At 31.2% G+C, this 27,666-nt stretch overlaps 2 protein-coding genes across 2 annotated transcripts; one reads left to right on the top strand and one right to left on the bottom strand.

Moving 5' to 3' along the window:
* Positions 1 to 908: 908 nt before the first annotated feature.
* Positions 909 to 8,467, top strand: LOC117167905. Its single transcript, XM_033353145.1, has 2 exons — positions 909 to 1,100; positions 7,329 to 8,467. Exons 1-2 carry the CDS (start codon positions 1,056 to 1,058, stop codon positions 7,629 to 7,631), a joined length of 348 nt encoding a protein of 115 aa, XP_033209036.1. The 5' UTR covers positions 909 to 1,055; the 3' UTR covers positions 7,632 to 8,467.
* Positions 8,468 to 15,109: 6,642 nt separating this feature from the next.
* LOC117168310 (hairy/enhancer-of-split related with YRPW motif protein-like) lies at positions 15,110 to 25,992 on the bottom strand. Its single transcript, XM_033353869.1, has 4 exons — positions 25,698 to 25,992; positions 25,364 to 25,625; positions 23,833 to 24,047; positions 15,110 to 15,510 (listed from the first exon to the last, which is right to left on the bottom strand). Exons 1-4 carry the CDS (start codon positions 25,990 to 25,992, stop codon positions 15,110 to 15,112), a joined length of 1,173 nt encoding a protein of 390 aa, XP_033209760.1.
* Positions 25,993 to 27,666: the final 1,674 nt, after the last annotated feature.

The following is a 27,666-nucleotide window of genomic DNA, read 5'->3' as shown; positions in this document are numbered from 1 at the left end:
AATTTTTCACTTACGAGATTTTTTTGGGACCCTATGGGGTGATATTTATAAAAATCCATTTTTATTTCGTATTCTATGGCTAATTACGAAGTGGAATGTTGAGTTTCAACTCAATTTACCTAATATTAACGATTCTGAATAATATTTAGAACAACGTATTTTTTCTTATCTGAAATACGTGTTACATTTCATGGGGCTTGTAGAACCATTAAATATTATTTTATTTAAATTTAAAAAAATATATATTCGTTTTTTTTGTGAATTGAAACAAATTTGGGGGCAATGCATGAAAAATCTATGTAAAAAAAATTGGACCTCCCTAGTAAATAAGTGTTTCTATTGACAGTACAGCCTTTTTTGTATGAGCAGTGTTCACTTTTTTCACTTTTTTCAAGTACATTAGCCGCCCGGGATATACAGAAAAAGCACACAACTAAAAAAATGTTTTACGGAGTAATACCCTAAGCCTAAAGTAAGAATAGCCACAGTTGACGGAAACAAGAAATTTCGAAATAAAAATCAATCCTCACAATAGATCGCGATCTTGGTTGTCGAACCTCCAAGATGCAAACAATCAATCACGAGCGCATTAATCCAATTTGAAACATTTTCGCCGGCAGAGCGGCCGTCGATTCCCCGGGGGGCGTCGATAAGTCGTTAGGGTAGTACCAGGGACCAGGGTGCCGTAGGGTGCCAAGCGTGCGAACACTAACGTAAATTCACTTACAGATATTAAAGCCACCCCACTACCGCAAAATCCACCCCTCAGCTCGTCCACCTTTCGAGTAAGGTGGGGGTGACGTGGAGGGTTGACTGGTGGTCTGATAAGGCGGGGGTGGGAGAGCTTATAAGTAGGGGTGTCGTCGAGGAAGAATCAGCATTCCCACCATAGACACCCCCTGGTGCGCGTCGCGCTTATTTCGCTTGTCAACTTGTCAGGACATCATCCTTTGCATAAAATCGATCTCTTTCTTGTGTCAGTGCAGGTCGATTCTCGAAAAGTCCTTGCCCGCGACAGGTGCTTCCAAAGGGTTTCGATTCCAACCTTTCAAGTCATGCTTAAGAAAGTCCTTTCAAAATCCGGCAGAAGGATTTTGCGGGTGAGCTATTTCGATTTTATTTGCAAATTGCAATTTTTAAAGCACGAACTTGATGCGCCCTGCGAGAACTTTTGGTAATAATTATTTTTAATTATTCATGCGGGACATCTCTGAATCGTATATTTAAGTTTGTTTATTTATTAATGATCGCTTTTAGTTATTTAGCAGTTGTACTATGGCTTGTGTTTAATTTAAAATAGTTTTTCATTTTGTTTGGTTTAGAATTTTGAGTATGACATATGTAAAATTGGATTATTATTGATTAGATTAATATTTATAATAACTATTTATTTTGTAAAATTTAGCGACATGTTTTCTCACCCTGTAGCAAGTCACCCTAGGGAAGAACACCGAATAATACATTATAAATGTTCTTTTTGGATTTAACTAACTTTTCATCATTTTTGAATTATTTCAAAAAATTTTGAATTATGTATAGTAAATAAAAATAGGAAAATTTTTCCAAAAGGACTTTGATGCTGTTGAAAATTATTTTTTTAGTACATAGTTTACTGACGTTCTTTTTTATCCCACCTGATCTAAAACACTTCTTGAATTGGAAGACCGATCCTTTTCTGTACTAATTAAAGATCAAAACTAACCTACTTTATATAATTTATTTTCTTAATAAATCATTTTATTTTATGCAAGTTTCTAATTCTTTTGCGTTCTCTTATTAGGCAATTTTTGCTTCATTCGCCAACTAACTTTAGTTCGTGGGCTACTGATGGGTAAACTAATAATTTATAAATTCACTAAAAGTGGAAAAATGCTATTTTACGAATATTCGATTTAAAAAATATTATACATATTTATTTACTGAACTGAATATATCAATCTTCTTTAGAAGTGAATTAAATCCGTCTTAAATGGAAACGCTTAATTGTTTCAATTTAATAAAATGCTTAAGTTTCTGTCGTTACTTAGAAAAATTTCCTTTAAAGATAAAGTGGACAATTTTAATGTAATTAGTTTTATACATATGCGTATAATTAATTTTATTCATTTAGCGAGATTTTTTATACATTCTTACACACTTTTTTAACCAAATAAAAATCAGCCAAGAATTCTTATTATTATAATATTTATTATGCACTAGCAGTAGCAAGTCAAAAACATTTTTTTTTAAATTTAAAATCCAAAAATGCCTGGGAGGAGAGCCGATTTTTTAAAAACAATAACATTTTTTTTAAACCCAATTCTCTGATACCGAGTACCATATTAATTATAAATTACAATCATTCTCGTGCAAAATAATTTGTTTATATATCAAACTGATACGCTGCAGTGTTGTTTTAAATAAATTGTTTATAACAATGATATAAACTGCTGGATACAAAAAGGTATTACAGTCTGGTCTCGGAATAGTGCCGGACATGGGCTGGTAGGGGAGTCTTATTCGTGGAACTCAGCGTCCCCCACTCTTGGCGCGTGTAAGCGTCCGCTCTCTCTGAATAGTGCCGATCGTCAGTTTTCTTCTTTTATCTCGCAAGTGCGAGAATCTGCTAACCCATATGTTATTATTTGTGCATTTCAAATACCAGATGAATTAGAACATTACGCTAAGTTTAGCGCATACTTAAATTAATTATTTGATTGAATTTCTAGCTTTATTAAATCTTCATACGACATTTATTCTGTTTAAATTCACAAATTTCTTTCTCACTCAATACTTATTTATTTCTGTAGTCGATACTGGGAAAAATGTGAATTTGATTTTGTCTTATTTTTATTAAAATACAAGTGATTCACAATTTATGCTAAATTTCCATAAAAATTAATTTACCTTAACAGTTCTTGTTCATTTAAGTGAGATAAAGAATGTAAATTAGATAAACCTCAGCTTCAGACATTCAGATTGTTTATTTGACAATAGTTATTTAGAGTTTTGAATGTTTTATTTCTTTTCAGCTAAAAATTTCAATTTCTGTTGAATTCTGTTGTAAAACTAATTATATTCCTTAATGGATTTTTTTTATAAATCTCTTTATTACTTATCTACTTAAAAAATTTTATTGAGGAATTATACAATTTTTATTTTTATAAACAATATTTTTCTCACATGAAACCGTACTTAATTAAAATATACCAAAGAGATTTATAAAGAATCTTTTAAGGAGTGTAATGAGTCATAAAATATTCTGGCACGAAAATCTTTTCTCTGTATATGAATGATAACAAATGAAAAGGTATATCTGAATATATGTGTATAACAATATATATTTAAAAAAATAGTTTTCTATTATTTTAGCAATTGTGATTTACAGTAAGTTATACTAATGTTCATAAAATCTCAATTCATGTCAAGGTTTCGAATAAGGCTTTTTTCGTATATCGTGGGAAAATTCTGGAGATTTCTGCACCGTTTTAATGTGATTATCGATTTCACGTAAATTTATAGTTCCCCCTGTAATGTGTCGAGCCACTGCTATTATTTCGGACTTCTATACAGAATCATAACTCTTCAACAATCTCAAGTAAATGGCTATTAAATATTTTTTATCTGAAATAAGCAGGAGAAGCACACTTTATCTGCCCACAGAGCAGCAGTAAAATAGCACTTTATTGCACTGCGAAGAGCGGCACCTAAAGTGACAGCAAGGAGAAAGAAGCAAGTGAGAAGAATTCATTTTAAACCTAATTTTAACTACGAAGTGGATTTTGGACTTCTAACGTCACCCCACGTGCGTGCGTATGCGGTACAAACAAGCGCCGTTTTCCAGAAAACAGTTCTTATTCTGCCTATTTCAGATAAAGTATCGTATGCACCATGGCAGTAAAGTTCTTTTATATTCGGATGCCGTTTTACAGTCCTCGCCATCGGCTCAAACGTTAAATTGTGCATCCTCGTATAAAATTCAACTTTACTGCCTACGTACGCAATCCACTAATTTCGTCCTTCACCTCAGTGTTCTAAATCGAATCCTATACGAGTATATGTTGATACAATTTGAAAATATAAAGAATTATTAATTACGATAACTGAAAATTTGGAACTAAAAAAACGGAAAATTTAAATTATATGAAAACCAAATCTGAATTATTCGAGTTTGATATTATTTAAATATCTTGAGTTTTAATAACATGTTCATGTATACAATTTTGATGATTTTAAAGATCAAAAGTTAAGATTTTTTAATTTTTTATTTTTCAAATTAAAGAAATTTCGAATATAAAGCATCAAACTTACGGAATTTTTACTGTTAAACTTGCATACTTTTTATTGAAAATTCTCAAAATTAACAACACTAAAAATTGAAAAATGCATAAATAGCAACTCTTATATTTTAAAAATCAAACATCGTGTTTTCAATCCTAAATATTCGATACTTTCAAAATTCAATTTAAATTTTTTTAATTTAAAACTCATTATTTTCAAAGATTTATAATTCAATGTTCTGCAATTTTGACGAGTTAGAATTATTAAAAAACTCTTCAGTTTAAAGGATGAAAAGGAGCTGCAATGTGGACATAGTGAATGAGTGAATTTGAAGATTATTATTATTTATTCAGATTTCAAGTTATTGAACGCAAAAAATGTATCAAGTGTCCAAATTAATTGTATTTCCTACTGGTAATGAAAGTTATCTACTATCAGCAAGAAAACGTTAGGAATCTCTCTGCCTTTGAAGCTTAACAACTCAGCCAAAAAGAATGCTAGCGCAATGAAAAAAAAAATATATGAAAGCTAAAATTATTTATTATACAAGGGGCAATGGGAAAATCTTGAAAAAATGCATGAGTATGAGGAAAACTGTTGTGAACGAATTGCAGTGCAGAAATTTGAGAAATAATAAAAATTGTTCCTTACACATACAAAAATGTATAACTATATTATGTTCAGTTCTTTTTTTACTGCCGACTGCTGGTGCCTTTCTTCGACCTGTGGTTCTGAATCCTTGGGTAGCATCTGGCCACGGGTCGAAAAAGGCCACAGCGGTCGCCAGTAACTTGCAGCCACTTGTTTTCCAACAGCAACAAAAAATGTCTAAAAATATCGCGATTTCCACAAAAAATAAGACTGTCGCGTCCTTTCGGGTGGTTGAAAATAATTATAGAGCCTATCCGTTACAGTTTGCAGTTTTAATCGCTTTAATATTTTTATTAGAATTGTAGATAATATAGTTGCACATTATTGTACATTTAAGCAACAAATTTTATTATTTCTCAAATTTCTCAACTGCAATTGGTTCACAACAGTTTTTCTCATACTCATGAATTTGTTCAAATTTTCCCTGTTGCCCCTTTTATAAGAAATAATGCTTTAAATTTGGCTGTTCTTAAATGTACCCGAAAATCTTTATTTTTCATACATTTTTCTGTCTGCGAAGCACGAAAAATTTGCATATAAACGTCCTCAAACTCATATACGCAGAAAACTTTTAGCTTTGATATGACTTTTTTTGTATTTCACCTTTAGTTAGATTATATTTATAGACTTGATTTAAAGTATACAAATGGGCAAAGTTTTGCGTCTTAAGAAAATCGGATTAAAAACAGGCTTGTCTTAAAAAGTGACTAACTCTGCAAAAAATTAAGCTAAAAAATTGTTATAAACCTTATAAAAATTGGCGTTGATTGAGTCACACTTAAAGTATTTTCGATAAATACCCGTTTGGAAATTTTGTCATGACGCTAGCTGGGTCCAAAATAGGAAAGAGCCAAATAGACTAGAGCCTATCTTACCGACGGACTTGGCCTCAACTAGGCTTTATTTAGTTGTGCAGTGTCAGCCACATTAAAATAAAAAATTTATTTTCAAATAAAAAATGAGTAAAAACATTTATATTGGTAAAATTGTTTATTTAAAACAAGCATTTCAAGTAGCTGAACATTTTGAGAAGCATCTTATTTCTGATCCGGATTTTTCGTCGCCAGCCAGTCGCGTTGCCATTCCAATCTTTGGAATTAATGAAGACCGTTCCAAAATGAGAAAAGTGTTCATCCTCAGTGGACTTTTATTTTTCACAAACAACGCCCGACAATGCCTATAAAATGAAAAAATTAGAAATTCTAACTTAAGTAAAAAAGGAGTTATTAAACCAATTTGAATTGAAATTTCGTAGTCTTAAGAATGTTTAATTTATTTATTCTTTTATAAAAATAAAATATTTATATTTTATTTTGATGTTTGACTTCATTGCGTCATGAACATAAATTACTTATCATTTATTTGCTTACTTTCGTTTTCGTTCTGGAATCTTGGGGTGTTCGAAATTGCTCGATGTCTCCGACCGCGACAATTGCTTTTCACTTTCGGCATTTTTGATAAGTGGAATCACAGTGTAATAATATGTACAAAGAAAATCACAAAAACACTCCCCACAATAACCTAAAACTGACATACTGGTCATCGACTTGTGTTCAAGTGATTCAAGATGTAGCCTAGCTGAAAAAGGATGCACAGCCAAGTTTATGGCACTGCAGTCAACAGCTGTGAAACTGAGTTGGTTTAAACTAGATTTAAGATATTAACCATGGTGTAGCCATAAAATTATTATCCAAGTTGGAGCCAAACTTATAATTGGGCAAACATTTGGCAATTTCCACACGGTTAGGGCCGAGATAGCATGTGATAAAAATAGACTGATTTTCCTTTTTCGTCCAATTTCCGATTCTCATCTTCCACTCTCTTCATGCTTTAGGAAAGTTCACGAAAATTAGAAATTTTGGTAAATTAAAGTCTAAAATCTCCTCTTTAAAATTAGATCAAGAAAATAATGAAATATTTAATGGTTCTCGAATTATCATAAAAAATGTGGAAGTATTTCCAAAACGTAAAGCCGTCGGTCGAGCAGCAATCGAGCAGTCTTGTATCTCTTATTAACCACGTTCGACCGACTTCTTTTCGTCTCGGAAATGCCACCACTTTTTTATGATAATTCAAGAAACAGTGAATATTTTATTATGTTCTTGGTCTCATTTTAAAGAGGAGATTTCATTCTATAATTTAGCAAAGTTTTCATTTTTTATTTGCTCGAAAAATATAATAAGTATATTAACGATTTTTTTAAAAGCCTGTTTTCAATCTGATTTTTGTTTAGTTGACACACAATTTTGACTGGTAGTGTAGTTGTTGATTAAGAAAACAATTTGAAGTACATAATGAAAAGTATGTTTTGATCGAGCTCCTACTTAATTTTTGTTTATTTTGTGGTGCAGAAATAATTGATTAAACGAATTACGTTACGTTATTAATGTCGAGGGTTGTCATTTCCGATGTTCTAGGCGATTAAGAAGCTCTCAACATCGAGTGGGCTGGCAAAAAAGTCGAGGCCTCCAACGCCGGAGATGATTCCCTGGCATTCAATCATCTCAGATGCTGAGGAACCAGAGAATCTTGATGCCTTGTCTTTATCTTGCTCATTGCCTTCCCTAGATACCAAAAGCATCGACACGCATGTCACATATGTGGCTGAGGGATTAGATTCTCTCAATTCCCTAGCCGAATGCACATCACACTGTTGCTACTGCAACGAGCACGAAGAAAATCAAAGAAATGAAAACAGAGAAAACGAAATGATCAACTAACAATTACAAATTAATATCATCCAAAGTTCATTTATGGTCTTGTTTTATTCTCTAGATTTATATTTTTATCTTGATCGAAACTTATACAATTGAAGTAAAAACAAAGTTTCACCAAAGAAAAACTGAGAGGGAAAAAGAAAAATATGTGAAAGGAAAGGAAATTTTATTTTGTTTAAGGCTAGGCACCTTTTTATGAAGAAAATTTTCGAAACGACCAATGTCTAAATTCTACACTTTTGCACGAAGATTTTTCGAAAAGAAATCTATTTGAAGGAAATTTTAATATGTATTCAAAAAAGCAGAAGTGTGAGTTTGAATTTTTGAAAAGTGTGATATATGGTCTTTGTCTATAATGAATTCAAAATTCAATTGAAATATTGAAACATTACTCATAGTTTAGCTACATATATTCTCAATGCCCACTCTGCAAGCCGACGCACATTTCATACGTTCCTACTATTAAAAAATTTTTTTTGTAAGTTTGAAATATTTTAAACTATAATTAATAATTTCGAATTGACAACGTTCCAAATAAAATAATTTTAGATTTGATACAATTTTGATGAAAGAACAATATTTTGAATGGTATGAAAAGGGATTGAACTTGTACCATTTCTTAATAACAGCGTCGAAAAGTAAATAAGTTTTCATTAAAAGTGCTGAAACTGAAAAAATTATTATTCAGAAGCTCTCAACATTTTAAAATTTCAGTCTGATATGTTGAAAACTGGACAGCTTTATTGTAAAGGACTCAAACTGTATCATTTTTAATTCAAAGCGTTCAAAATTGTACAATTTTATTTTGAATTGAAGGAACTAGAGATTGAAATGATTTCACATTAAAATTTCAAAAATGGGACAACTTCAAGTGAATGAAAATTTAATATCTTTAGATAAAATTTTCAAAAATAGTACCACTTTAAAACAAAAACGTAATATTTTCAGAATAGAATTTAAAAAGTTGGATCATTTAAGATTCAAAGGAATTGAAATTATATTATTTCTAATTAAGAGCCTTCTAAAAATAAATATTTTGAAATTGAAATCAAAATTGAATTTGTCAAGTCAAACCTTCTGAAATTCCAGAATTTTAAATTGTTCTTAATTAAAAAATTACAATTCAATATTAAAATTGATTAGAAGAATTTTTTTAAGATCGAAAAATCAATTGTAAACATTGCAAGTCGAATTATTCAAAGAAAACATAGGAAATAAAATTTAATTTGAAATGTAAAACATTAAAAATGAAAAAATGGTTACCACGGAATGTTGAAAATTAAACAAATCTAAACTTGATTTAAAAATGAAAAAAAATTAGTTCCCAAGAATTGTGATATTAAACTTTTTATACTCAAATCCTTGAGAATTTCAGCGTTAAAAATGAAAACTCAAGACTCAAGAATTGTAACCACTTAAAAAGTAAAGAAATGATTAAATTAATGAGGTATCTCTAAGATATAGTTAATTTTTATCTCTTTTGATTTTTAGCAACGTAATTTTCAACTTTTTAATTGTTTATTCTTCAAAATCTTTACATAAAAATCAGACAATTTGAAGATATTATATTAAAGGTTCAACAATTTTTAAATATTACAGGAAAAGATTGCTAAGTTTCAGTGTTTGACATTGCACAACTTTAACATCACAAATCTTTTAATTCTGAAAATTGTGCAACTATTAAGTTTTTTTATTTGCTATTCTACGATTTCGAACAATGTTGACAATTTTGTACATTTAAAATTGAAATCAAACAATTTAGAATATTTAAATCTAAAATTATTCAATTTAAAGCTAAATCGAATTCAAAGCAAACAATTTAGAATATTAAATCTAAAAATATTCAATTTAAAAGTGACAGATTCAATTTCCAGAAGAAATATGGAAACCCAAAAAGCTGTTCTGATTTTTGTTAACTGCTCTTGAGTTTTGTCAAAGCAATATTAATTGTATATAAAAATCAATGATTATTGAGAATTAATTATGCCTTCGAGTAAAATCGACTTTATCATATATTTGAACATAATTACATAACCAATATCACTAATATCTAATCCAAAATATTTATTTGGAGAAAAAATTTATTTTACTTTATAGTTGATAGTCTGTCTAATGAAACAATTCGCCCTTTAAATTTAAAATCTAATAAAAGCAAAAGATTCATACATTACCTCTCATTTATTTTATACGGCTTTATACTTTTTTACTGAAATTACACTGATTGGATATATTTTTATCATGAATCTATATTGCCGTCCTTACAAGTTTTCAACTCAAAACTGTTGTACAGTAAAAATCTACAAGTATCAATCACAAAATGCACTAAAGATAGGTAGATAAAACTACATGAGACGCACTTTGCCTTATTGTATACCAATTAGTAAAATATAAAGAAAATGTCATATTGTAAATTTTACTTTAGAGAACATAAAATCTGTTCAGTTTAAATAAATAATTTCGAATCATTTAAGCTAAAAGTATGCATTAAAAAGAATCTATATTAATTTTGTGTATGTCTTACAACTTTTTGTTATTTCATTTTTAAAAATTAAAGAAGTCAGAGGATTTCTAGAATTTCATTCTATATTAAATTTAAAGCAGCTGATTATTAAACATTATTTCTCGTCCCTTTGTTTAGAGTTTTACTGTCATCTAGTGTTAAATTAAAGATTGTGAAGGGCTGGAACCTTCTTAAGATATAAGTGGAATTATCAATTAACTCAAAGACTTCCTTGAGAACATACTCTATAAGAAATAAGTGCAACAGAACATTCAATCAATTTCATTACTTTTTAAGATAAAATTATATATAAATCTTAACTTACGTCATTGGACTTTTTAAATTAATACAATGATTAAGTATGCTTTATATTTTACAGTAAATAATTAATTTTATTATTTTGTAATTCTTATGAGCTAATTATTGTATTATAAATTATTTGTGAAATAATTTCGGTTTCGTATTCAGTATTATTGAACCAAAAATATAGTCTATCGTATAGATATAAAAATAGAAATATATTTACATGGTGGTACAAATATCAAATGAATATTGAAAAATATATCTATTGTATAACAAGGCACTAGTTATAAGATGATATTCACATTGGCCATCAAATGTGTATAAATGTATATGTTATATCTACAGTCTTGGGTTAGTGAAATCTTGCTAAAAATGGATCTAATGCTCGATTTCTCATTAGAAATTATATAAAATGTATATTCGTTTCATAAAAACTACTGCTTTATATTGCTCAAAACTTGTATAATATGTACTTTATATATTTCAAAAAAATATATTGTAAATTCAGGAAATTGTTTTATATATAAAACTTACGTTCATAAAATTATTAAAAATTAGCATATGTTTATAATACTAAAAAATAATTTTTCACTCTGCAATTTTAAATATTTGCACGAAGAGTCAATTCTTAATTACTTAGGTTGCAATTCGTTGCTCAAATACGCTTTTCAAGCACAGGCAAATTTTATTATTTAATTTTCAACGTCGATATAAAAGATTATTGCAAAAAATTAACGAATGATTTAATTCGTCAATTTAAGTTTAAAAGGCTACCTAAATCTGATTCATCGATAAGTGTACCGCTAGTTGCAATCAGCGAAATTTAGCAGCCTATCGGTGAAATTTCACTGATTCAGATTTAGAGAGTTTTAATAAACGTATTAAATTTATTTTCAAGAAATTAAATATCCGACTATGCATCCGTTTGCATACATGAGACCGGTAAAGGTTTTTCGTTTGATCATCTAAGTTAAGCAATGCTTGGCTCGGATATACTCGGATGGGAGCCGTTGTACCTATACTGAATTTGTTACCCATTTGCCTGCAATTTCCTGAACTAATTTGGTTATATTTTTTCAAAACGATAAATGTTTTTTTTTAATTCTGCTTTAAAATGTCGACTGTGAATAACTACTTTTTTCTATATCTTCTTGCGCCTGTAGGTATATAAGAATAACATGGAAATTTACAGGGAACCCTAGGATTTATTTGATGAATTTATCTTTCTCAGATAAGGCATAAAATCCTGGGGCACCCTGCATTCATAAATCTGCAGATATATCGAAACCTATTTATATGTAAATAGAGATAAACATATCTAGTCTTATAATCTATCATTAAGGCTGTGAATTTTTAACACACGAGCGAGGCAAATACATTGATTTTATTGACCAAATCTGGTGTTCTATTATTTATTTTATTTTATAGCATATTTATGTGAGGTAAAGTGGGACACTCGTTTTTTTAAAGAAAAAGTGATATCAAGTCATGAAATTTTCAATTCTGAGTGTTCGACTGTACCTTATATTCTGCCCTCTTCTTCGTTTTGGGGTTCCTAAATCAGTTTTAAAATTTAAGCATTCTGAGTTGAGCTATTTTGAAATCATTCACCAGGGTTTGCAGCGTCCTGAAAATTCTTGGAACTCTGGAAAAGTGCTGGAATTTTTCACATACATTTATCACGGTGAAAATTAGGAAGTTACTATATTAAATTATATTATTATAAATAATATAATTATTTATTCAATGTGGATACATCAGGGAAAACTTGGAAATTGGGGAATTTTGTCAGTCAAAGAATGTCAGGTATTTTGTGAAAAAACTTGCAGAATTCAGGGAACTTCGATAACCTTTAAGGATAATAAAATTAAAACTTTTTTTTAATTAAAAAATTTTTTATTTTTCGTGTAAAAATTGCATGTTAAACATTTTAAAAGATTAAGATTCTGGTTCACTGGAACCTGGAATGAATAACGGTATCGGGCAAGGCTTGCAACGACCTTGAGCTTAATTCTAGGGAATCCAAACGTTAACAGACGGGGTCGCATGAATCATTTCTATTAAATTTGGACGCATAACGTAACCTGATTCCCCGCATTTCCAAAATACTGAGGCCATCAATTCTATAAATATCGTAAATCCGAGGTGTCTAATTCCAGGTTCCACTGAATTCGAATATGAATGGTCAGTAAACATGAATAATTGGTCAGTGTAAAGTTAGAGAATTGAGAAAACGACGTTTCGGGCTATTTGCTTTGTATTTTTTTTTTTGCAGTTGATTCATCCTGACGATTATAGTTTCAGCTAAGAATTTTCTTATTTGATTGCCAATTCAACAATTTTTATAAGTTTTTGATTTTATTCCCATTTAAAATTCTTTAATTTTTATTTTTATTAAAACGTCATACTTTTCATTTAAAATATCTGCTATTACATTATTTATTGAGAATTCATCTTTTTTTTTGTAGAAAATGAATTATTTGGATAAAGGTTGAAGCACTTTATTAAAAAAAATTTTTTTTGTTCTGGAAGATATATCAGAGTTGAAAATTTATCTTTCTTGGTTAATTTATTATTTCTTTTGCGAATTAATCTGGTTGGTAGAACATTTAGAGACTTTTTCAAAATTAACTTTTTTTGGTTTAAGATTCATCATTTTCGTTAAAAATTTCATCTCTTTGGTTGGAAATGTAACTATTTTTTTTTAAATTCTTTTATTTTGTTGAAAATTTTTTTTTTTTAACGATTCAATTACTTTGTTGGAAATTCGTATTTTTGTATAAATTTGACTGTTTTCTAGGATTTCCTAGAAAACCCTTATGCATACGGAATTTAAAATTTTCCAAGAAAGCGCTCCTAGGAATTTGCCTACCTTAGCCTGACGAAAATAGTTGATAAAAATCTCCTTTCTCAAAATTTTGTTTATAAATATTATATAAAATGTTATGCAATTCATTACTTGACTAAGCTGAGTCAAATTTACAAAGAAAAAGTGGAACTGGTCATTTTAAAATAACACGTGCAGAGTTCTTTGTTTGCAGCTTATATAGGGATGTAAATTTGCAGGAGGGATAAAGGAATAAAGGGTCACGTGGCTGAAGGATTCCCATTTCGTGAAAAGTGAGCTTTCTCCCCTTATTCGCTCATCTAACATCTCCCCACGTATTTATCGATTTCTTGGTAATTGTTACTGTTTTATTTTTTTTATTATTCTTACCAATTATCAGTGCATTCTTCATTTTAGCATATTCATAGATTTCGCACAACGCAAAACTAATGAGAGCCGAGCCAGGTTTTGCATAAACAGAATGAGGCAGTAGGATTTTGTTTCCTCCTCTCTCTTTTAATCTTTTAGATAATATGCATAGAAACATTTTTACATAAGAAAAGATTTCCAGGAGAATATTGTGTTTATGAACCCTTTGAGACCTGACGCCAGGTGGAAATGAAGTATAAATTAATTTTTTACGATTTAAAAAAATTAATAAAAGTTTTCAAACTGGTAAACTGGAAATCCTATATGCTCTAAATAACATTATTTTAGTCATTATGATTAAGCTATCAAGCACTTTTCAGTTTAGGACTATATTTTTTGATGATTTTGGAAATGAAAATGGTAGGGGCAAAATAAATAAATTATTGCAAATTCAATGCCATTTTATTATAAAGTCATATTGCAAAAATATTCTTGGTGAAAAATACGTCGATATGTAATGGCACATTTTACATTAAAATTCTTTTCATTCACGCACAAATCGGTATATTTCACTTTTTTACATAATACAAGAGAAGAATATTTTCACAGACAAAATTGTGAACCTTGTTTTCTGAAAATGGCACGATGTGGTCAAAGATCCTAAATTTATTTTAAAAACTTCAAAAAAATTTTTTAAGAACACTGCGTAATTTTACGCGTAAACAAATTCAATCAAATTATGATCAAACGCCTATTAATTTAGGTCATTTCCATATCAATTTTCTCTGAGTACAGACAAAAATAACGATGATGCAACAAAAAAGCCAAAAGCAATTTCTTAAAAAAAAGCTAAAAAATGACGATTAATTAAAAATTCGCCTTTTATCCAAACATTTATGTACTGAAAATATCTCAGTTTGAGTTTAAACAAAATGGCTTATAAAAAATGGTCAGATTTTCATTCACACACATTATTTACACTGTACAAAAACTCGCTGATTACGAGTCCATAAATATTAAATGTTAAATAAATATTTATCTAATTTCACTCTTATTAATTAGGTACTCGTATGACTATCTATTGACTATATCATGTTAATTATCACGCACGAAATATTTCGTCGCATTTAAAAAATTCTTTGTCTTTTTTTGTTCATTCCTGAGTTTTTTGCAAGGTACTGTTTGATCTTTTTTAAGATAATATAAAAAATGCATACATGTAGAAAGTTATAAAAATCGCACAAAGTTAGGAACATTTGTAAAAAAATTTCAATGTTTTCCTTACATTTTCATTGAAAAAGTAGCAGAAATTTTTTACCACTCTTTCATTTCTCGCATACGGTTTTTTAATCAGAAAATAGAATCTCGTTGCGAGATACATTAAAATCTGGGACCCTTGCAATATCTCGAGCAAATACTTTGGTAGACTGGAAATCATATTTATTACAATAGCTCTAATTAAAAATAATTTTATTATCATTATTAATAAGCTAACTCAGCGCCCCAGGGTCGATACGGTTTTCCGTGTTGCTGTTGGGGATATTGTCCCGGATATTGGCCCCATCCGAGGGAGGTACCACCCAAAAGGGGTGGCATACTCCCCGAACCTGGAGGCATTCCAGTCGATACTGAACTCGGCGGGTCATAGCTGGTTGCACTGGAGGTCGAGGTCAAAGTCGCTGGAGATGAAATTGCAGGTCCTGCGGAATGGGGATGTTCCCTGTGGAAGCTTTGTAGATGAGAAAGTAACCTCAATCTCAAAGGATCTCTCTCGTCAAGGCCTTCCATTGTCACTAGATATCGACCGACTTCTGCAGCACATTCGCCCCATCCCACTGCATGATAATCCATTGCCAATTTCGTACTGTCATAACCTTCTGGACCTGAAACAATAAATAAAAATTTGGTTTTTAGCAAAATATTCTTATAAAATCGTTACAAAAACGTTTAGTTGCTTTACGGCTTACGTTGCCGTTGGAAATTTTATGTATAGCGCGAGTACTATTAAAAATCACTGCTCATTTTGAAACGTGTTTACTTTTTTAAATAAAGGAGTGATTGTTTATTCTAAACTTCGTTGGAAAGCCTTTAAAATTTCATGTCAAATGATCCCTAATAGCGATACTTTTGAACATAGGATACCATGTAGGAAGTTGTAAAAAAAATGCAAGATTTTCTCGAATGTTGTACCTTTCCTTTAACTCGTAGCTTTACTTAGAAAATTTTTAGCGAAAATTTAAAATTTTCACCGTAAAGTCTTTAAAGTCTTATCTTTAATTCAATATAATAAAAATTAAAAAATCTTGATGCGTTCCCAAGATATTCCTGAAAATCTCCAAGCAACTTAACTTCAACTCATTCTGTAAGTTAGGAAAGTTGTTTCAATTATAATTTATAAGTTAATTTTTAATGTAAGCCTCTATTCTCTATTGGAAATCATTCGACGCGGAATTTCGTAAGCCCACCAATCGTCTTTTAAACCAGAAAGCCAGCAGTAACTTTTGATAGTACTCGCGCTAAGTTGCTCCGACAGTTACCGACGGTAGGATTTTCAGAGAATCTATCCCACTTATTATGTATCAATAAATTTCGACTTATTTTTAAGAATTGCAAGGAATTTCGGAGAGTTTCATTGAATATAAAAAGATTGAATGCTTATGGTTGATCGATGGACATCACCTGGCTCAAATAGAATTTAGAGGACTTTTTACGAAAATTATATAGGATTTGTGAGGGATTTCTGCACTTTTTTTTTTATAGAATTTCGAAAATTTAATGATAATTCAAAGATTTTCTGTAAAAAGATAGAATGGACAGTGTTTAATCAAAATAATTCATGAGATTTGTTTAAAATTTTACTGAATTTAAAGAAAATTACATGAAATTTATGTAATTTAGTCTGCAATAATAAGACATTTTTTATTTTGCTGATAATTTTAAGTTCTTTTGGACAAAATTGCATGGTAACGATTATTTTTTAATCCTATAAAATGCCGTAAAATTTTAAAGATTTTACAACATTTTATAGAATTAAATGGCATTTCAAAAGGTTTTATCAAATTTTGTTTAGTATGTTGCATACAAGATTTGATTTTTTTCAAATTATAATGGATTTAATGAAATTTCATTCAATTTACTATATCTAATCGAAATCCAGGAAACTCAATGAGGTTTTGTTAAATTCCTGGAGGATTTCTTTTTTTCTCTTAATTTGGCTGAATTTTAATTAATGATTGGTATAATCTCATGAGAAGGATTATGATTGAATTCCAAAAAATTGATAAAAATAAGGATATTTAATCATTTTAATCGATTTTATAAATAAATTGGAAGGATTATAAATAATTTCTAGGGATCATTCGCATTTGATGGTTTTCATGCATTTCATCGGATTTGATCGAATAAGACATTTTTAAAGGTTTCACGAGATTTATTGGAAGGGCTTAAAGGAATTTAAGCGATTTTCTATAGATTGCACTGATTACAAAATACTGTACAGAATTTCATTTAATTTTATTACAATTATTGGGATTTTGCGAAATTATGGTGAATTTTGATTGAATTTAATAAAATTTTAAAGAATTGGAAAGGATTTCATGTCATTTCAATAAAATTAGCTAATTCTATAAGACATTAAGATAATTTTATAGCTTTTCGATCCATTTTATTGGTCTTAACATAATTTTACGGAAGTCTATACCTCACAGGCCTCAAGAGTAAGTACCCCTTTAAAAATATATTATTTTTATATTTTAATAATTTTCAGAATAAAAAATGTGCTCTGATGATGGCATTTGTCACCGAAATATGCACTAATTCCGTAAAATAAGTAACTTGTCTCGCCAAATTATCATTCGCCCTCCCTAGTGTACTTTCCGATACTCACGTGTTTGGCTTTAGCAGCCGGCCATGTATTATGATGGGGAATGGGACAGGTAGCGTGGGAACCGTTTAGACCCCCATAGACTCCGTAATATTTATATATAGGATACAGCTCTAGACTGTAGAGTGTAGGGTGCCCCATATAGCATGATCGTCCCTTAATAGTATGCAAGCTTCTAACCCCGTGAGACTTAGGGTGCTTACCACCCCAAAAAGCTACTGCAGAGATCAATTTCGTGGTCTGTCCAATGTCAGTTTTAATCAAATTACCAAAACTTTGGCAAATGTCTTCCCTTATACAACCAGTATGGGAAGAGTGTCATAGAATTGTATCAGTTGGGGTTTAAAACTCCATAAACTCTTCATCATATATTACTTTTTTTCATTTTCTCCTTTCCATATTCACCCATCCATTTCCAATTGTATTTTCATGATTTATTTTTACCCTTTTTTATTTGAAAGTATTCTCCTAAAATCTATGAATCAATTATACCAGATGTGAACAAAAATTTAGTAACAAAAAAAAATGTGATAAACTTATTACACCAAAATTAAACTATAATAGTGGTTTATGACAATGATTTCCAGATCAGTTTGTAAGAAAATAATTAGGGACAAAATTAGAATCCTTATTTTTTGTACAGTTAGTAAAATTTGTTTTTGTAACTAAAAATTATTTTAACAACAGACTTCGCACTCTTTCGCCTGTTCCCCTCTTTACCTCTTTTTTAAAGAATTCCTCTTTTTTCTCACTGTTTTCAAGAAATTTTCCCTCTGTTCTCATTTTTTTCGCTTAAATACAAACAGTTTTAACACAACCCAATAAGAAAATCGAACTATTTTGGGATAAAAGTTAACTATTTTAAGATGAAAAATCTACTGTTATATTTGTGGTTCAGAATTTCTGTCTTTTGATTAAAAATGTTACCGTTTGATTTGCAATTTAACAATCTTGTTGAATAAGGTGATATATTTTTTTTCGTCGAAAATTTAGCTACTTTGGTTAGGAGTTCAAGAACTTTCTTAACAATTTATTTTATTGGATTTTTAAGTATAGAAAATTAATTTTTTTGTTGTCATTTCAACTATTGGGTTGAAAGATTAATTGTTTTTTTTTAAATTCATATTATTGGTTGAAGGTTTAACCCGTGGACGGCACACTCCTTACATGCACCCTCTGTAGAAACACTGATGCGAATTGGTTTTTATGCAATGTTAATACTACATATTAAAAATATTTAACATATAATAAACATCTAGCATATATTACGCATATTTCAAATATATATTTACTCTAGTGGGGATAAGCCGCTGCAGCTGTGCCTGCGCAAATACCAGCAAAACTGAAAATTTTGCCATTGCGATTTTCGCACCAGTGTGCCTTCTACGGGTTAACTATTTATTTGGAAATTTGTTGTTTTTTGGTTAAGGGTTGATTTTTGGAATCTAAAAAATATTTACTTTATCATTGATTGAAAATTGATCGTCTTCAGTTAAAAATTAGACTACTTTATTGATAATTCGTCTTTTTGGTTGAAAATTAATCTGTTGTTTGGAAATTCCATTAAATGTTTGAAAGTTGAACTGCTCTATCAAAAATTAGTTTATTGACAATTTAATTAAAAATTAATCGTTTTTATCTGAAAACTTGCCTATTTGGTTTAAAATGAACTTTTTTTATTTCAAATTCAACTTGTTTGTGAAAAATTCGTCGTTTTAATTTGAAAAATTAATTATTTGGTTGTATCTTGATCTTTTTTTGTCGAATTAGTCTGTATTTAGTTAAAATTAAAATCCATTTTGGTTTAATTATCAACTGTTACATTTTTCGTTGAGAATTCGTTTTTTTCGATTGAAATATTAACTATTACATTTTTATTTAGAACTATTTATTTAAAAATTGAACCAGTTTATTGGAAATTGAACTATGTTATTAAAAATCTAATTATTTCGTTGAATATTAAACTATATTGGTAAAAGTTCCTTTTTTTTAAAGTCGTCCCTTTTGCTTTACAGTTCGACTGTTTAACGATAAATGCAACTTTTTGGTTATTTTATTTTTCATTTATTTGTTTGAAAATTTATATTTGTAGCTTGGAAATTCACCTGTCTGATTTAATTTCAACTACTTGTTTGAAAATTTAATTATTTGTTTTAAAAATTCAACCGTTTTCTAAACGAACTAGTCTTTTTAGCTTGAAAATTGAACTATTAAGTTGGAAATGCAATATATTTCGACTTGACATTTTAGTCTTTAGAAATCCTTTATGGTTATTCATTTTTCTTAAAATTGTTTATTATCCTATTATAGTGAAGAATCACCCTATTTCCCCTGTTCTAAGAGCATTTTTGGCTGTTCTAGAACAAATTTAAGTAAATAAAATACTTAATCTTGTATTCAATCTGTTTACACTCGAACTCCATTCTTAATCCGTATTCAATTTCGCTTATCCTTTAATCAATTTTTACGAATAGGGACACCTTTGATCGCCGATTACGGAAGTAAATTGTGTGCATTCAAATGGAAAGCGACTGCATTCAGAAGTGGTTGCTTGTAATAATCGAGCGAAATATCGCGCCTGGTTCTCATTAATTGGGAATATTAAATTTAATATCACTTCGCAGTCAGTCGGCCTCTCAACTCATGTGGGGAAACCACCCTACATTTACAAACACTCGAGTACAGAACAATCGTCAAGCAATATCGAAGCTGGTTTCCCACAGAGGTCTACATCTGCCCCAATGCCCCATGGCCCATGCCATGGTGTAGCACCTATCCTGTTTGAAGCTTCGAGAGGGGTGCAAGGGGCTCCCCTTACCCTACCCCTATATTCCGAATCCCCAACCCTCCTTTCGCTGACTCCCCTCTCCGCCTTGAACCAATCGTGGGAACGCACTCGGAAGAGTTGTTGACTTCCTGTGCTTCCCACAGGATCTCGACAGAGGACCAGCACCTGCTCTACATTCATACTTAGCCCGATTCTAAAGATGACACCCATTTTGGAAAATCTTGCACTTTTCCAAATTGTAGGGTAAATGCAAATTTTTATCTGGGTTTCTACCTGACCGAGAATTTGGTTCACCGGGATTTTCTATAAGAATTATAATACTGAGTTGGGATAGGGGATTTCAGGAAGTAATTAAAATTTCGAATTTGAGACAGGGGTTTTTCTAAAAGATTTATAATTCTGAAATAAGACTACGAATAAATAAAAGAAAAAAAATATATAAAAATCAAGTAAATAATTACAATGGCCCTGACTTGGAACCGGGAATTTTAGTAAAGATTTTTAAGTTAGAGTTTGGGACAGGCTATTTCCGCAAACAATTCGAATTTTTACTTAAGAATATATGTATGGTATATATTATTCCATATTTATGATATAGAAGAAGGGAACAAAAAAAATTCCGGTTTCAAGTCAAAATTCATCACATTTTGAAACTTTCCTCTCCAAAGTTAAATAAAGGGAGTTACTGTATTTCTGAATTATAGTAGCAAAAAATGATAATGCTGAGTTTGGACAGAGAATAATTGAATAATATACGAAAAAGAATCCCTTTTAAGAATCAAAAACTTGATTAGAACAGAGAATTTCTTAAAGAATCATAATTTTTCTGGGAACAGGTAATTTTTTACATGAAACGGGAAATTAAAATAATTTTAATTCTGGTTTATAAAAATGGAATTCACTAAAACGATATCTGTTCCAAGGTATAATTCCTCTGATTTTGAAAACTCCTTATTCCAAACTAGAATTTGTTTGAATCTAAACATTCCTTTTTTTCCTAATTAAAATTTGCAAGAATTTGAAACTATTCTGTTTCCAATTTTAGAAAAAGGGAGTATATATCGAAAGTTTTTTTTGTTTTAATTCATTAAAAGTAACGATCTGTCGAATTTCCTTGATTTTATAATACAATATTGAAATTTGATTAATCTTAAGCTTGAGTGTACGTCGAGAACATCAAACAAAACAAAATTATAAATTCTAGAGCAACTGTCCACATCTAATTGAAAATAATAAAATATTATAAGTTAGTAGAAAGAATTACAAAAATCGAAATAAAGAAGTTTGAAAAACTAGTTATTTGTGCTTGTAAAGCTTTCGCACGGCCATAAGAGGTGGGCGGAAATTTATGGGTAAAAAGAATACAAGACTAAAATAAACATGACCGAGATTTATCAAGGCCGCGGTAAATCTGTGTTTCCCTGTGTAAATTCCCCTTCACACATATGTTGTCTTCAATAGACCATGTGAGTTTACGAGCTTTGAGAAGCATCCGGAGAACTTCCTCCTTCCTCTTTTTTTGCAGTTTCCACTCCAAATCTCTCCCATGAAATAACTTGTTTTTTTTTTTTTTTTGAAACAATCTTTAATTTATATGCAGCTTCGTCTTCCAGGATGTTTTCCTGGATTTTAATCTTTTCTTCCCGCGTATTTCATTGTCAAAGTAATTTCTTTGTCGGTGGGATTTTACTTGATTCCAAAAAAATTCAAGACTTGTTCCATCAAGTTCCAAAATTTGTTTCCGGCAAACTATGAATGAATATGGAATATAAAAGAGTGATCTACTTATATAATCCTGCGATTCTCATTAAAGAAATGAGATTACATACCCCTCTTTCCAGTATTTCCAGAACAAAAGAAAATATGCCAAAAAAGCAAATTAAAATCCAACAAAATATGCCTATTATATCGATCCAGATAATAAAAATTCAGTAGTTCTATTTAAAAAAGGAACTATAAGAAAAAGATAGTTAAATGAATTTACACGTTTGATTCCAAAAAATACTGCAGAAAGGAAAGAGAAAGTTTTTAAACGGGGAAGTGACAAATGAGGATTCGGTTATGAAAACAGTTAATTTGTGGCTTTTGTGAGCAGTAATCAAAGGCGGGTCGTTGCTATTTTTCGGAACGACTTTTCAGATTTGAAGCCGTACAGGACTAAATCTATAGGTAACAGATGGGGATTCGGTTATCGGGTTACAGTTGGTTACAGTTAGTTAGCCTCGCCCTGTGCCCTTGGCCGCCCTTACGGTCAACAGGTGTCTTCCGGCCAGATAAAAACGAACGGTTGATCCTGGACACCGTATCCTTCTATACGCCAGACAGATTTCAAATTTGTTTGTAAACAAGAAGCCTCTTTACTTTTGATTATTAAATAAAAAATTAGGGCGAAAATACTTCATTTTTTAATTCGATAATCTAAATAATCTAATTCAGCTATGATAATAATTTGAAAATCTCGATTGAATATTCATAATAAAATATTGAAACTTGGTGAATAGGTAACGATATTCGCAAAAATGAAATATAATTTCGGAACTACAATATCAAATACAGTGATAAATGATTTATTTAAATAACAATGGAAGATTTTTTGATTAAGCGGAATCGTCCTTAACTCGAGTCAGTGAATACACTTCCGTCTTTAGCTCTTTGTCGCCGCCTATTTCCGGTAACCGGAATGCAGGGGTTGTTTCAGAAGGGTTAAATCGAAAATCAAAACGCAGGGACAAAACGGAAACTCTCAACTTATGAGGTTGAGATCTTATTTTTATTTATGAAGAATCGTGCACAACACAGCTAACGGACAAGTTATGTGCTTTCCAGTCGGTGATGCTCTTTCGTTCCCATAAACCGTTAAGACATCAGTTTATTGGTTACGTAAAATTATCAAAGCAATTGATAAGAATGATTTTGATATTTTATCAATTGCAAATTCATGAACTGACACCTTTCTCACGTAAACTTTCTTTGAACTATGTCATCTCTCAATTTTAAAATTGCCTCTAAGTGAAAATGGTTTAAAATTTTTTAATGCAGGCGTTACAGCTTAAAATGCTCTCAAATCAGGGAAAATGTAGGGATCCTTCCTCAGATTTCTGACGAAAATAGGACAATAATAGGGGAACAAGTTCGAGTCGAAAAATATTTCATTTTTAATAAAATTGTTAAGTTTTAAACTAAAGACTCGAATTTTCAGCCTACAATGATGAAATTTTAAGCAAACAGTTGCTTTTAATACTAAATAGTTGAACTTTTAAACAAAAGGTACCAATTTTCTACAAAATAGTTCATTAGTAGTAGGACCTTTAACCAAAAGAGATTAATTATAAACCAAAAATGCAATATAGTAGTCTTTTCAATTAAAAAGAATGAATTCTTAACGACAAAAAAAATAGTTAAACGAAAACCCGTGAAAAAAGGGAAGTTTTTAAAAAGAGAGAAGAACAATTCTTAAAAAAAAGGGGGGGAAACAGGGAAAAAGTGTGTGAAGTCTGAAAATAAAATTTGTGTTTCTCTGGTGTCTGGACTCACCTTTATTTCTGAGCGTTCGCAGATGTTCGACAGTAAGCTGAAGTATTTCCGCTTTTTCCAATTTTCCACTGTGTGGATCTCTCGCAGCCGCAGGTACCAATCTTCTCAGTTCACCAAGGGATGCGTTTATTCTATCTCTTCGTTTCTTCTCAATCATACCTCTTCTTCTTTTTCTGGAAGTATGCTGACAAGAATCACCTCCAGGTGAATTGCATCTAAAAGTTTAAAAAACAGGAATTTATTTAAAAAGGATGTAGAAACATGTAGCAGAGAACTTTTAATTTTGATATATTATTGAGAGGTTATTGTTCTAGGACATTATTTGAGAAAAAGAAATGACGTCTAGCATAGAGATTTAAATTTTACATAGGAAGATTAATCAATTCAGGGCTTGGACTTAGTTCAGAGATAACAAATATTGTCAATAGCTCGAATAATAGTGGCATACATTTTGAAAAAAACAGCAAGATAGTAGCATAAATTTCTTTAAATAATACACTTACATATGTATGAGAATTTGAAATACATTTCTAGGCTTCAGTTTTTTTTTAAATTTTACTTATTGCCAATTTGAAAAAATTCGATTTCCATTTCATTTAACTTCAACTTTATGCTTTTTTAAGCTCAAATATTTTCTATTTGTTCTCTTATTAATTTGGAACGATTTCTTATTTATACTGTTTTTTTGGAAACAAAAGTTTGAAATTTCAAATTTTTGTTATTAATAAAAAATGCATACTTAATTTTTAGCAGTGTTTCCCTTAAAGCTATACATATTAAAATATTATTTAATTTGAATCAATATGATTAAAATATGTATTTGTTTATTTAATTAAATTTAAAATTACTCCATTTTTGACTTTTTGGCTTTAAAGTAGTTTTTGTTGATTTTAAAAATGGAAATTATATCATCAATCATGTTTTATGAACAAAAAACTGTTTTTTTTTACTCTCTCCTAACTCATTTTTCAAAAATGATCGAACTTTTATAAATCATGGTTATTTGTTTTAAAAATGTTTTCCTTATCAAAATTTGTTTTAACGATTTCAGCCATAGAAAAATTTATTAAAAAAATTTGTCAAAAATAGAATTGTGGAGAAAGTTTTCCCCCAAAAAAGCCATCAATTATTCGAATTAAACCATTTTTCTTTGATTGGTAAATAGCGACAGTAAGAAAAAGTACACCACTAGTAATATTATTTTGATTTTCAAAATCATAGAAAAACTTTCTTTTTATCTCATTTTTGGAACGGTAACCTCTTTTAATATATTGAACTAATGAGTGTAAACAATTTAAACAATAGATGAATTTAAAGTATTGTAGATTAATTTCTGTACATACAACTTGGACACTATTTTTCAGTATATATTTCTGTACTTTATTTGGTATCCATGCTATTTTAGCCAATCAGCGGAGAAATTCGCAATTTTTTTTAAAAGTAAAAGTTAAGAAATAGTAATGAAATAGCAGCATCGCTAGAAAAATATCTTATATTATCAATATTAAATCAAATGATGAAAAATACTAACGGTTCCTTGCCACTTTCTTCGGAAAAAACATCATCACAATCCGAATCACTCATAGTCCTCTTGAGATTCCTCTGATGTCCTTGCGCCTGAGCTTGTTGTTGCGCCTGTTGCTGAGCATCCTGAGTCCTCAACTCGGCACCATCAATTTTCAATTCCGGAAGTTCATGACTCGGCCTCAACTCAGTCAAGTCTGGCCTCATGACCGTCATATCTTGATGCCTAATGTCCTGATGGCGCTGCATCTCCGGATGCCTCAATTCGGGTCTGTGCATTTCCGGATGCCTAACATCTTGCCTCTGCATCTCGGGGTGCCTAAGTTCAACTCTTTGCATATCCGGATGCCTTAAATCTGGCCTCTGCATATCCGGATGCCTAAGTTCTGGTCTGAGTTCATTAGGATTAGGATGTCTGGGATCGGGATTTCTCATATCATGATGATGTCGCATATCTGGATGCTGGGGAGGTTGATATGATGGATGATGAGAGGGTGGTGGGTAGCCCCAGTGATGGGTCGCTGGTGGCCCAGAAAGGCTCGAAAGATGACCTGCTGGTCCCATTCCTCCGGTACTTATTTCTGATGAAAGGAGGGTACTGTTCTCATCCGAACGAGCAACTACTACTCGCCACATTTTCTTTATCTATAGGATATTAGCTAGGATCCTAATGGTATTGATAAGTTTTGTTATAGTTTTTGGCAACTGTTCCTAGAGATAAGGTTTCTATGTGACCTTGATCTTCATGGGAGACAAACTTTCACTTTCACCTGTGTAATATCGATTGCATCGTGGTTCAAGACTGAAAGTGTCATTCCAGGCACAGAGCAGTGTCACGTGTTATTTGATCGTTAAGAAGAATTGATAAGGATCAAACTTTTAGGGATATAGGTGTTTCTTGTTCAAAAATGTTGTTGAGAAATGATCGACGATCGATGAGGTAGATCCGTTAGTTTTATTAGACACTCTGTGATTTTATCTTTAAATATCGATAATCTATGTATGGACACTTCTTGTTAGAGCTAAAATACGACTTCTAATTTTGACAGGGCTTGAACCTAACTTGCTTTCCTTTTGGCAATGTCGCTTCACACTTTTGAACTGATGCACATTTTCTTTGATGTTGGGTTCCTAATCTGATTGTCTGATCACCACCTTGGCACTATCACTTAACACATTCGTTAGAAATAAGTCACAATTAACACTCAATTTTTACACGAATGGAGATTAGTTTTTGTGACCACTGAACTTCCGATGGGAGTCACTTGTCACTTCTACTGGAGATTAGATTATTTTCGGACATCGGCGGGAAAAGCGCAACGTGGACTCTGTGCACGTTTAGCGAAACCGCGTGTCGTCCACGCGCAAGACTTTCTCCTCCTCTTCCTGGCGAATTGTCCGTTATCAGACAAGCGCGAGATGAAGACAGATAATAGGAGGAAGGAAGAGGAGGCGAGAAAGAGCGATTTCTGCCGTTGCGCGATGCGTGTGCACGGGTCGCGTGGCGGCCAACGTATGTCGTGTGCGGGCGGACGATCGCGACACACGACCTGATCAGGATGGAGGGGATCGGTAAGATTTTTAGAGTGGGGATAGGATAAAAGGCGACCGGCCCTTCGACGGCGTGTGGAAGGTCCTGGGGGTTGGAGTCGAGGAGGGAATCAGGGAGGGTGATGGTTGATGGAAGGGATGCCTTGGAGGCAAGTAAAAAAAGGGGGCCGAGGCGATTTCGTGGGAACGCGTGTGGCGCACGGTGCTTATTGTCGGGGGGATGAATCTTCTGCACGCGGCCAACAGGACCTCGAGAAAAGGTCGGACCGGTCGGACGGTGCAAAGAAATGATAGCGACGTGATGGGTATAGGTCGCAGGTGAAGACTGAGATAGTTGATGGTGGTAAAGGAGGAAAGGATTTCAGAGATCCTTGATATCGAATAGCTTTTTTGGCTGTTTAAAAAGCTGTTTTAGGTTTGTTAAAATGATAAAAATGATGTTATCGATTGTTTCAAAGTATATGAATATAAGACTTCTCCTGATCGCAGACCCCCGACTTTTCTTATTAATTATGTATATTAATGACTCAGACGATAATCAATATTGTTCACTATATAGCGAAAATTGATTTCCTCTAAAACTGTACGATATTTTATGAAACGTGTTTTTCATAAAACCTAGGCGAAGTATATAATGCATGTGAAATTATTAAGAACCTTCTGGAAAAGGCCCTGAGTTTTCTAAGAAAAAACCTGAAAATCTTGAATTTTTGTAAACTTTAAAGACACTTTTGCTCCCTTGATGTATTGCTTCCGGTT

Source organism: Belonocnema kinseyi, chromosome 2, assembly GCF_010883055.1.
Source record: "Belonocnema kinseyi isolate 2016_QV_RU_SX_M_011 chromosome 2, B_treatae_v1, whole genome shotgun sequence".
Classification (NCBI taxonomy): domain Eukaryota; kingdom Metazoa; phylum Arthropoda; class Insecta; order Hymenoptera; family Cynipidae; genus Belonocnema; species Belonocnema kinseyi.
Note: the sequence above shows the minus strand (reverse complement) of the source record. Positions and strands in the feature narration are given on the sequence as shown.